This window comes from Sceloporus undulatus, chromosome 7, assembly GCF_019175285.1.
Source record: "Sceloporus undulatus isolate JIND9_A2432 ecotype Alabama chromosome 7, SceUnd_v1.1, whole genome shotgun sequence".
Lineage (NCBI taxonomy): Eukaryota > Metazoa > Chordata > Lepidosauria > Squamata > Phrynosomatidae > Sceloporus > Sceloporus undulatus.
In genome coordinates, this window is record NC_056528.1 from 18,147,791 (window position 1) to 18,159,677 (window position 11,887).

Below are 11,887 nucleotides of genomic sequence, written 5' to 3' on the forward strand. Positions count from 1 at the left end.
TATATCTCATTCCAGGAACGGGTTACTTAGAAAGAACTGAGAAAAGGTTGTTTAACCTTAAAGAAGACTATACATGACAAACTGATGTCTAGCCTATAGTCAAAATGTCTACCAAATTTGTTAGCTTTATGGAATTTTCCCAACACGTGCATTTTGTAGTAGTGACTTGGCAACCTTAACAAACTGTATTAGAGTGCACAAATGCATGGCTCTGGGACCCCCATTTTGTTCAGATTCTGGTCTGCCATGGTGGGAGACAGAAATGCATTTCTTTCTTTCAGTAAAGCTGGACCCTTGATACAACAGTATGGCCTGCTAATCTTTCCTGGTGTGGCTAGGAGAATCAATTCCACATCCGTTGACAAAGCCTATATTTCAGGAAAGACCCAGATAAGAACTGCCTCGTCCACCCAAAGCAAATTCTTCAAGTTGGCTGAGCCCTTTTTGCCTGCTTTCTTTAATGCTCACAGATACCTGATTCTAGAAAGTACAAAAGCTCAGCCCAGACTTAACATACACACACATGCTTCTCACCAATTCTTCTTCTTCCTCCTCTTCTAGGGGTCCTCCTAATGCAGACGGCTTATAAGTTGCAGCTTTAAACAAACTATCCTCATCATCAAGGAGGCTGGGAAAAAATGAAAATGAAAGGCTAAGAATAAATGCACTTTACACACTTCAAATAATGCTATAAGGCCAGGATGGCCCCTTGTGATACTTGTGATTTTGTTTTAAAAGTTAGAATTCCATGTTCCAACCCTTGAATGTGATTGTTGTTGTTGTTAGCACCTTCAAGTCATCTCCAACTTATGGCAACCCTTTCTGAGGGGTTTCTTCGTAGGGTTATTCAGATGATATTTGTCATTGCCTTCCTCTAGGGCTGAGACAGCGTGACTTGCCCAAGATCACCCAGTGGATTTTGAACCCCAAATCCTAGTCTAACACTCAAACCACTACAGAGGGAAGTACATATACTGAGCCTGCAAACAATACTATACTGTACACTAATTTTTGAGCAATTTTACATCCGATTTGAAGTCGAAGGCTTTCATGGCTGGCATCCATAGTCTTATGTGGGTTTTTTGGGCTATGTGGCCGTGTTCTAGAAGACATTTCACCAGCATCTATGGCTGGCGTCTTCAGAGAATTCTGAATTTTTGAAGCCCAAGTTCCCCCTGCCCCCGCATGTCTCCCCTCCCTCAAAACAATCTGAGGACTGAAAAATATTCTCCTTCAAATGGCCCATTGTACTCCCAAGCCCACCTACCCACTTTTTTGGCTCTTTAAGAGGCCTTCCTATATAACCTCTCCTTAACCGGAGCAAGAAGACCAAACACCTCCTGGTTTCTAAAAAGGTTTAAAAAAAAAAAGGATGAGGAGAACTAAAAATGTGACAAAGCAGCCAACAGGCCCCACAAGATGGTTAAAAACAAAACCTCCACAAAATTGAGGAGATGGTGTGACACATAGGAAGTGCAGCCTTCAAGGACATACAGGGGGTCCAATGTGATCCCCAACCCCAACAGCTACTCAACTCTGAACTGAAGGTATAGTATTCCTGATGGCACTCACCTGGAATCCATTCGAGCTGGGCTGGACGCTGACGTTTGTTGCACAACAGTTGAGTCAGGTTTGCTGGTTGTAGTAGGAGGGGCAGAGGTAGGGAAATTTTGGCTTGGAATATCTGGACAACTCTCTTCTCCTTTGTCCTGGTCTATTGTAGGTGCTATCTCCTCAGCTTCAGCCTTTGGAGACTCCAGAAGAGGAGTGGCAGTATCTACTGTTTTTGTTTCAGCCTGAGTGCTTGCCCTCCCTTGTTCAGAGGCAATAGTCTCTTTGTTTTTTGCTTCCTCCTCCTCCTCCTCCTGCTGCTCCTTTTTCTCTTTACTGATCTCCAGCCCTAGATGAGGCTTTATGGTTTGATCCAAAGCTAATGGAGGCTGCTCATCATGGCTTTCCAAGGCTGAAGATGCCAGTCTGGTCTGGCCACTGTCTGGAAGAGGACTATCACCTGACTCCTTCTCGAGGCACATAGAAGGCACAGGCGATGCCACTGCTGGTGGAACATGAGGGGAATCATTTGGGTGTTCCTTGTCAGGGCTTGCTGGGGTTGCTTGTTGCCTTGCTGCAGCATTTGACCCTCCCTCTTCATCACTGCTGACACTCTTTTCCTTGTCTCTCTCCAGTAGTTGCAAAGTTATTGACTACAAAAGGGGAGAAAGGGTGAAAGGGTGTTGTTGTTGTTATGTGCTTTCAACTCAGCTCTTAATTTATAGCAATCCTATCCCTAGAGTTTTCTTGGCAAGTTTGAATCAGAGGTTTGCTATGGCCTTCCTCTTTTGCTGAGAATGAGCAATTTGCCATGGTGGGTTTTCAGGGCTGAGCAAGGATTCTAGCCTTGGTCTCCCAGGATCTTAATACATCACTAAAACTACTACACCACACTGACTGCTGGGGGTGTTAGTATGGAATTATTTGCCACAAAATACATCTCCTTTCCCCTCAGATTATTTTAGGATCAAAGTTAAGCAAATCTATGCAAGTTAATTCTTTTCCTGTAATATTTCATGTTATGTCTGGGATGGGCAACCTGACAATGTCAGCTGTCTAGTTTTTCTAGTTGCTGTGACTGAAAAACAAGCAAGTTGAGCAACCTGAAGGCAACACATAGAAAGAATCTCAGGGAGCCAAAAGATTGGTCTGAAAATGTTTCTAGTTGATCTAACCCTTCTTGGGGCTGAGTATAGTTACTATGGGACTGGCACACAAGCAGCTGCAGAGAATTCTCTGCTCCCTGCTCCTCTATTCCCTTTTGAAGTTACCAAGTCCTTTTTTCAAAGTCCAAACCAGATTAGAGCTGAGAGGCTATTCTTCCATTTTACTCAAGTGCAGCATAATGTGGCAAGATATACAAGCTTCTCCACTTATTATTGAATAACTCCAAACCTACTCTCAGGCTTTATGGTTTAGAAGAATACATTATTTCCCATGCTTAGCTCTTTCTCTCTCCCATGACTGTCAATAGGAGAACAAATTGTATAATGTAAGAGAAAATAAGTAAATCTGCTTAACATGCACAGATCTACGAAGATGGCAGCATCTCCCTGCCAGGGCTGTACCTTAATGGTGTTCATGACGATGCCAAGGACCACTCTGCCAGTATAGGACTCCTCCAACTCAAACTGACCTCGCAGAGACTGAAACACCCCATTCATGATCTTCTTCACCTGAAGAGAGACATGCCAAGAGATAAGAAAGCCTAGAACTAATGCTGTCACCACAGTGGGCTTCTAGGGTGATTCTCTAGACTAAGCAGATTTATATGCTGGTGTTTGTGGAGAAAGAGAAGGAGGAGATGGAAGTGGAGTAGCAGGCTGGGAGCAAATGATGTCCCACTGATGCAAAAAGAGGGACCCTTCTTCAGGAATAGCAAAATATGTAACATGGTTGTTTCAAAAATGACTGAAAGAGACTGTGAACAGCAGTGCTGCTAAGCTGGTAAATCCAGCAGCCCTTCCCCAAGCTGGGATGTTTTGGATTGCAGTTTCAAGCATCCCCAGCTACTGGTCATCCTCACTAGGGCCAATGAGCATTGTACTCTAACATCTGAAAGGCACAAAATTGGGGAAAGCCAGACTAATCTTTGGAAAGAGAGTGCAGAAGCCATAAAACAGCATCATTGCCATAGCAATTATAGTAGCTACTGCAGAGGGTGTTTTCCATGCCAAAAGAGCTAGGTAATGTTGCAAGACTATTTGTCCAAACAGAAAGAAGTTGTGATTATGTTATTAATGCTGCCTCTCCCAGGTTTATGTACTGCTGCCATAGTGTTACTGGGCCACAAGAGAGACAAGAGAGCAGCTACCACTAGTGCGGGAGGTCACGTATAGGTTAGCATTGCTACTCACATTAGCTATATAGCAGAGATAGGGAATGTGAAGATGTTCAAATGGTATTGGATTACAGCTCCCATAAACCTTAGCCAGCTTTGCCATGATGAAGGATTACTATAGCTGCAGTGCAACAGATCCCCTCAAATTCAAGACAAAGTGTCAGGAAATTTCCCCACTTCCAATCTAGGAAACATTGGATAAAAGAAGATTTAACAGGGACGCACCTCTTCAGCTGAACCCCCAGATGACTGGCGGCCTGTATCCTTCTCAAGCGCCTGGATCTGCTCTTCATAGTGGGCCTTCAGAGCAGCTATTTGGGACTGCAGGGTCAAGCACTAGGTTGGAAGAAGTGGTTGCAGGGGAAAAAGGGGGGTAGTCAGGATGAGAAAGTCTCCACATGATGTACTTGTGGCTTAAAATCTATGATTTTGTTCAAAATTTAAAATAAAACTCTTACAGCCACCAGATTTCTGTCCACTTGTGGGGAAAATACCATGCAGGAGAAGCCCTTTCCAGCTATGTCTCCCGATCTGTGTAACACTCTTCCCATGCCAAGCAAAAACATGGCTTTTTCTTAAAGCATTTTGTGTGAAATTGAGTTCCTCCAAATCTGCACACAGGCATGGTTTCAAATGGCCTTAAACTGTGTTCACTGATTTGAGTAATGTGTAATTGGGTGTGCTGTTGTTAGGATCTAATGTTCAAGTATTTTAATACTTTTAATTTTCAAGTAGTGTTTTAACTGAACTTCTAATGCTTTTTTAAAAAAAGTTTTATACGCCATATTGTTTCAAACGTTCTGTTTCAAGGAGTTGGAAGACAGTTGAGTGGGTTGCAAAAGGGGAGACTGGTGAATCATCCCCTGCTAATTTTATAGCAAAGTGAGGTCCTGATTTGTAACTCAAGTCTCTTAGCTGTGATGCTATCCCAGGTTACAGAAGAAAAATGGAGAAAGGCCTGCTGGCAAGACTTGTTTCATGGGAAATGAGAGAGGAAACCCCACTGACCTTGGCTTTTACAGGCTCTAGTTGTTCCACTTGCTCTTGCAATTCTGATAACTTCTCATCCTCCAAGCTCCTGGTTGCTTTGAGCTGGGAAATCTAGAAGAAAACCAGACACAGACTACATTTTGTAACACAACCATACACATTTATGTTTTTGTTTTTTGCAGATTTCAGATAGCCAGTTCACAAACACAAAAACACGGCTTAGAAGATATGTATACATTTATATCAAACACATTCATAAAGTTAAGTTCTTGCTACAGAGTTTTTTCTCCCTTTGTTCTCCCTTTTGCAAAGCGATTTCTGATTTTATAATTGTGTTCTATTTGTCCTTTCTTTGTAGCTTTATTTTTTTTATAATCCCTGTAGATTGCCTATTAAATGTAGGTTGTTTATAAAGAAATTTAGAAAATAGGGAGCCTCTAAATTGGTCAGTACTTTCCAGATGGAGAAATAAATGAGAAAAGAGAGAAGGGAAGGGACCATTTACCTTCTCTTCCAGTTGGGAGATCATCTGCTGCTGAGCGTCCCTCTGCTCACACACTTCTTGATACTGATGGGCATGTTGCTCTTTGGCAGAACTAAGCAGGCGCTCACATTTGGCTTCCCACTGGGACTCCAGCTCTGACTGCATCAGGGCCATCTTCCATCCCAACAGAAGACACAAAAGGGAGACACCTGCTGATTTTTATGAATGAACTAAAACCTAACAATAAAATCTTAAAAACAATTCAAAATCATCTCATTAAAACAGTAAAAAAATAATTAAAAGGCATACAAAAAATAAAAATAAAACATCCCACCCACATAAGAAGCTTCTCTGAAAGTAACTGCACATTAAAAACCAGCTTGAATGAAAAAGTCTCTGCCTCCCAGCAAAAGGAGAGCAGGGTGAGGATTAACCTAGACCTCCATAGAAGGGAATTCCAAAGGATGGAAGCAGCCACTGAGAAGGCCCTCTTCTGTGTCTTCCTGTGATGGTGGTGGGTCTGGATCTACGCCGTATATGAGTTGGTAACCAGTACAGCATAGCCCCCAGGGGGTTATATGCTTCCTGTAACAGGCCCCAGTCAGCAATCAGGCTGCAGCATTTTGTACTCTCTGAAGTTTCTGAACTGTTTCCAAATGAAGCAGCGCCATGTAGAGTGCTATAGTAGAATGGGTTGTAGTCATGCCATGTGTTACCATACCCAGATCTAGCTTTTCATGGAATGGGTGCAGTTGGCATACTAGTCTTAAACTGTGCAAATGCACTCCTGGCCACCACTAAAATCTGGGTATCCAGGCTCAAGCACCATGCAATTTTTTTTGCTTTGAAATTTTCAAGGAAAAAGACAGGTCTCAATTTCTCTGGTCAGCTTAATTCACAGTAGAATTGGGGGCAGGGATTCCTTTTCTCACCTGCTCTGAAGCTGCTTGGTCGGTTGAGGTCCGGGCCTTTTTCAGAAGCTGCCGAAGTTTGTCCAGCTCCTCCTGGTAAGATTTGCGAATCTCATCCATCTCCTCTTCAGCCTGTTGCCTGTCTACAAGAGATTTTTTCTTCCTCTCAGAGAGATTCTAAAGCAGAAATGGGGGAAAGTAGCAGACAGCAAAGTCGAGATGTCAGATAACACAAGGTTTAGAAAACATTGAAACAAGGAGTGCAGAGAGGATGCAAGTTAGGAATACACCACCCTGCAACAATCCCAGATTTACCCCTTTCTTTTCCTTCCTTCATCCCTATCTTATATGTATCAGTTTGGAAGGAAAAAAATGGCAAGGGAAAAACTTTAAAATGTTTTTGAAAATGATAGTTGCCACCTTCTCCAAATTCTCCTTCTCCACACGGAGGTCAGCCAATTCTTCCTCCAAGACTGATAACTTCCCATCCAGCTGCTTGCGGCTTTGTTTCTCTGCTTGGAATTTGCTCTTGGTGTCTTCTGACGATTCCTGGAGCTCTGCAAAGGCCAAAGGGCAGAGATGGCACCAAGTGACATAATTGCTGCTATAATGCTATATAATGCTATAGAATCTGAGTATCTTTAGGAACTAGAAATTATTCTTTATTTATTTAAAGAAATCACATCAAGATATTTTTGTGCCCAAATACACTTGGCTACGAAGCAGGGTTCCTGCTTCAAAAGGTGCTGAACTATAACTTGCGGTCAATAGTTGGAATGATGGGAATATGTACTACAATGTATCTATTTTGATTATGCTTAGATAACCTTTCCCTTCTATTTTAGCCTCTTTTCCCCATCCTTTCTTACCAGCCAACTGTGCCTGCAGCTGGTTGATCTGTGCCCCATGTTTCTCTGCCTCCTTCAAAGCTGTGTTCAGCTGAGAACGCAAGCCCATCTCCTTCTTCTGGTGATCAGTCAGCTCCAGCTGAAGCTGGGAAATTTGTGCAGTAGCAGAAGCCAGCTCCTCAGCAACCTTGACCTGGAAAAAGAAAGGAGAGATTGAGGGCAGAAGAGGAAGAAATTCCAAGTGATTTTTTCAAAAGTGTACATGGCATGCCTGGAACATGTACCCATGCAAATGTTGTGACTGAGATGCACATGAAGCACCCTGCATGACTGTTTTATTGTTAACTGATTGGTGCATTTTTCCAGTATACTTTTGTTTCCTTGTGAGTGAAATACTGAATTGTGCTCTCCCCCCCAATAAACATCACACTCAACTCTAGTCACCAGTTTTGCATGCAAGACTTGGGAAGGACAACTGCGGAAACAGCTTTGCTGCTGAAGTGAGTGAGGGCACACAACATTCCCCATGAGCATGGCCTAATCCCTATCACTCTATTCTAGTGAATAGATTGTTCACCGAGAAAGACTGTATCTCATTGGCAAAATATGTATGTTTTATACATAGATTATCGAAGGTTCAACCCCCCTTGACTCCAGGTAGGGCACAGAAAACCTCCAACCTGAAACCCTGGAGAGTGGCTGCTGACAGTCAATGTAAAAAATACAGAGCTCAATGGATGAATGATCTGAGTCCCTGTTTTCCATAATGGAAACATTTATGCAGCTAAATGCCACCCCTTTGGTCAAACTGGATGAGTCCAAAGTGGCAATTGACTATTGAGGTAATGAGGTATTTATACAATATACAGAATTAGCAAAGCATCCTTTAAAAACATGTATTTACAAAATATAATAAAACACAGGATGCATAAATACCCTAAAAGCACCAGATCCCCTCTGATCTTGAAGGATAAGCAGGGTCATCTGTAGTTAGTACTTGGATGGGAGACTGCCAACAAATACCAGATGCTGCAGGATTCAGAGGAAGGAACTGGCAAAACCTTTGTATTCCTTGCCTAAGAAAACCCTATGAAATTCATGAGCTTGCCATATGTCAACAGGTGAGCTGGGGGCACATACATAATACGCACAATAAAAAAAGAACCCTACAGTAAGCCTCCATGAATTTGGAGAAGGGATGGGGAATTTCTGGCCCTCTAGATGTTTTGGACTTCACCAGATACCAAGGTCAATGGTAAGGGATGATAGGAGTTAAAGTCCAACCTATTAGGAAGGCCATAGGTTCCCAGCCCCAATCTAAGAAAATCCACATGACTGCCTCTAGCATATAATGCTAGCGAGATCTAGTGACATGAGGCCTGCAGAGTTCAGATGGGCTTTGATCAGCTTGTGCCTGAAAGGAATAATCCAGAAAGAAGGTGAAAGGGAAAGAATGTCAGCTTGTTTAGAAATACACGGGCAGTGTCTCACCTGGTCCCACCTCTGATCCGGTGGCAGCATGTGCTAGGGAGAAAAGTAGCAACAGGGAAGGAAAATTAACACCACCATCAGCAAAAGCAAGAAGGAGAGAGAGGGAAAGAAAGATAGCTTTCTGCATCCAGGAACCTTCAAGTTATTCTGTGGTTCAGGAGTTCAGCACATGCATGGAAAACCTAGCACAAGGCTAAGATTGCAGGGCTCTCCACGTGTTTCAGATTCAATTCAGAGAAGCCCAAGATAGGATGACCAATAGTTATGGACTGAGAATTCAAAATATGTAGAAGGCCAACGGTCCCTTGCTAAAGCCTAGCAAGATTCGGAATCTAAGATCATTCGTTCCAGCAACAAGGGATGTGCATGTAGGATCACTCAGTGAGATTTAATCAGCTTTCTGAAGCCTAGTACCCTCCAGATGTGCTGGACTGCATCTGGCTGGGGCCAAAAGGAGATGTACTCCAAAGCATCTGGAAGGTGCCAAGTTGTGGAAGACTTAATTTAGCTGTCATTCAGCTGAGGTGGCCAAGAAGCTCTGGACAATATTCTTAGATTTGCTCTAATGTGCTTCCTACATATTTATCTGAAGCTTAGGAAGATTCTTGCACTGTTCTATATGCCTATTGATTTACAAACATTACTTCTGTAACTTGTAAACAAAACAAAAGGGAGAAGTTATAAAGCCACAACAAAAGAAAGGGTGATGATATATTTCATTCCTTCATCCCCCTTTTTTTGGACACAGACAAAGCCATCTCCTATTTTACAATAACTGTAAGACCCAAACTAAAAACAATTCTAGGACTACAATTGCCAAAATCCCAGAAAATACTCTTCTGTATTTTCACTGGCGGTAGAAAGCAGTAGGAAAAGAGGAAGAATGTGTTACAAATGGACAGACCCAATCAAGGAAGCCAAGGCCCCAAGTCCACAAAACTTAAGCTTGGACGTTGATGATACAGTGACTTGGAGGTCTCTCATTCATAGAGTCAACTTGACAGCATTTAACAACCATTTTCATGGGTGCTCATGCTAGGTGAGGGATACCAGGAGTTGTAATCCCTCAAAGTAATTTTTTTTCCACCTCTGGTTTTAAATAACAAGAACAAGATTGTCAGGCTGCTCTCACCATCTCTGCAGCTTTGCTCACTGTCTGGATTTAATTCCTATTGGGCTTACCTTCTCTTGCTCAGCATGCAAGACCCTCGCCTGCGTATGTTCGGTGTTCAACTGCAGTGAGTTGTTTCTTTGCTCCATCAACAGGTTGCTCTGCTCCACATACCTGGAAATGGGAAGAAAGGTGCAGGAAGCAGATTTATATGGTAACCTAATTGGTCTAAGGGCCAAACTGGGCCCATGAAGATATGCTCATCTGAACTCTGGCTGTATTGAGTTTTAATCATGATACAGTGTGGGGAACATACATAAACTTCAATTGCACCAATAGCATTAAACAGAAAGCAGCATATTGACCACACATCAATCTTCCCCAGCTTCAATTCTGCCAGATATGGCATTGTACAACTCTCATTATCCCCATCTAGCATCTAGTCCAACACATCTGAACAGCACCAAGTTGGTGAAGGCTGGCTCAGGACGCTTGGGTACCTGAACAGAACTGGATGAACAAGTACCTCTAAGAAGCTGAGAAAAGTAAAGTGAGCCTTAATGCAAATCTCTTTAACAAGACAGGATAATGCTGGCATTAAGCCCAAGCAGGCTGCGTTCACAGAGGCTAAGAAATCTTCAGCCACAAATACAACTCAAAAGGAGCAGAACTAAGCAGAAGAGCACTCACTTTTGATTGCGGGCAATCAACTCACTAATCTTCTCATTTTGTTCCTCAATGCGGCTGCTTTTCTCAAAGACTTCTTGTTTGAGTCTTTCATTCTCCTGAAACATCAACATGACATATAACAAATGATGAAGTGATGGGAAGCGAGTCCAACTATGCCTAGGTATGGCCTCACCCAAACAACTGTGGATCCTCTTCCATGCCCATTATCAATTCCCTGTGAGCAGTGATGTTTCATTAGCTCCCTTCAGAAATGCTTTCTGTACCAGCCTTTCTATCTAGGACCTCTACTTGAACATTAGCACTGTAAAAGCATTCTGGGACATTATCTGAACATGTATGTGCACTCAGATCAAGTGTACCAATCTGCATGCTTCAATCTAACTAGCATAAAAGTGGGACTGGAGAAGGAGAGTGAACATTTTACTTGGGCCTTGGGTTTCTTAACCAGGGTGCCACGAGATTGTGATTGGAAAAAAATTAACATTTTTTGACCTGTAAATATAATTTTTATGTAGGAATTCCCTGAGACCTGAAAATTATTTTCACAGGTTCCTCCAGTGTAGAAAGGTTGACAAATGCTTTCTCAGAAGACTGCAAACCCATTATCATGAAGAAAATTGAGGTCCAAGTCATAATGTGTACTTAACAATATAGAAATGCCTTTTTCTGAATGCTTCCACTTTTCATCCAGATCTTGCCGGAAATAATTAAAAGGGTGTTTTAAACCAGATATTGCATTTTGCTTCTTTCTAGATGTGTATGCCCTTACTAACCTGTTCATCCCCCAAATCCCATTTTTTAAAAGCTTCTAAAGTTGCCATTCAAGAGTGAATGGGAATCAACAGCAGGAAGTGCTTTGCCAAAATTGCAGACATTGGTACCTACTTTCAGATGCAGCCTTCCCTTGGAGAAAGTAATGGGAAAGGCTCTTCTCTTCTTTCTGCTCAAGAACCTAACCAGAATAACCTCAAGCACAAACTCATCTTACCTGGATGATGCGCTGGATGTTGTTCATGATCATGGCAGTTTCCATAGTAACAGACGAAATGCCTGGCAACAGGCTGTGGCCTGAATGTTGCTTTTGCAGTTCCTCCACCTGAAAGGGAAAAGAGGCACAAAACTGAAGGACATGGGAGGGAATCATGAATCCCTCCAGAGATTTTGAGACTGCAACTCCCCAAAACTTTGACCATTCACAATATTTACAATGGCTGATGGGAGCTATAAGTTAAAACATGTGAGGGCTACAGTTATTCACTGTAAAACTAGGCTGACTTTTATGACAGAGGCAGGAAACAAGGGTTGGCACAGCCAGGCATAACATCAGGGAACTGCTGAAGAAGCTGTGGCCAGCCATATATTGGATGTTAGCTTCCATCACTTCCTAAGCAGTGTAGCCAAGGGTGAGGTAGTTTAGCAACAGGTGAAAGGTGGTATCCTCCTCACTGTTGCACTAATATGTACTCAATA

General features: G+C 42.6%; 1 protein-coding gene across 5 annotated transcripts in view; it reads right to left on the reverse strand.

Moving 5' to 3' along the window:
- The window catches only part of FKBP15 (FKBP prolyl isomerase family member 15), a 30,467-nt gene that overhangs the window by 2,331 nt on the left and 16,249 nt on the right, over nt 1-11,887 (reverse strand). For 4 of the 5 annotated variants that reach the window (XM_042480233.1, XM_042480232.1, XM_042480235.1 and 1 more), the window contains 13 exons: nt 11,406-11,513; nt 10,418-10,512; nt 9,799-9,901; nt 8,617-8,649; nt 7,147-7,318; nt 6,698-6,834; nt 6,299-6,454; nt 5,388-5,540; nt 4,901-4,993; nt 4,118-4,228; nt 3,120-3,227; nt 1,573-2,204; nt 535-628 (listed from right to left, as the gene is read on the reverse strand). In XM_042480233.1, coding sequence (XP_042336167.1) covers nt 535-628; nt 1,573-2,204; nt 3,120-3,227; nt 4,118-4,228; nt 4,901-4,993; nt 5,388-5,540; nt 6,299-6,454; nt 6,698-6,834; nt 7,147-7,318; nt 8,617-8,649; nt 9,799-9,901; nt 10,418-10,512; nt 11,406-11,513 — 1,995 coding nt within the window. The remainder of the gene's footprint in view (nt 1-534; nt 629-1,572; nt 2,205-3,119; nt 3,228-4,117; nt 4,229-4,900; nt 4,994-5,387; nt 5,541-6,298; nt 6,455-6,697; nt 6,835-7,146; nt 7,319-8,616; nt 8,650-9,798; nt 9,902-10,417; nt 10,513-11,405; nt 11,514-11,887) is intronic. The other variant, XM_042480234.1, reaches the window with a different exon arrangement.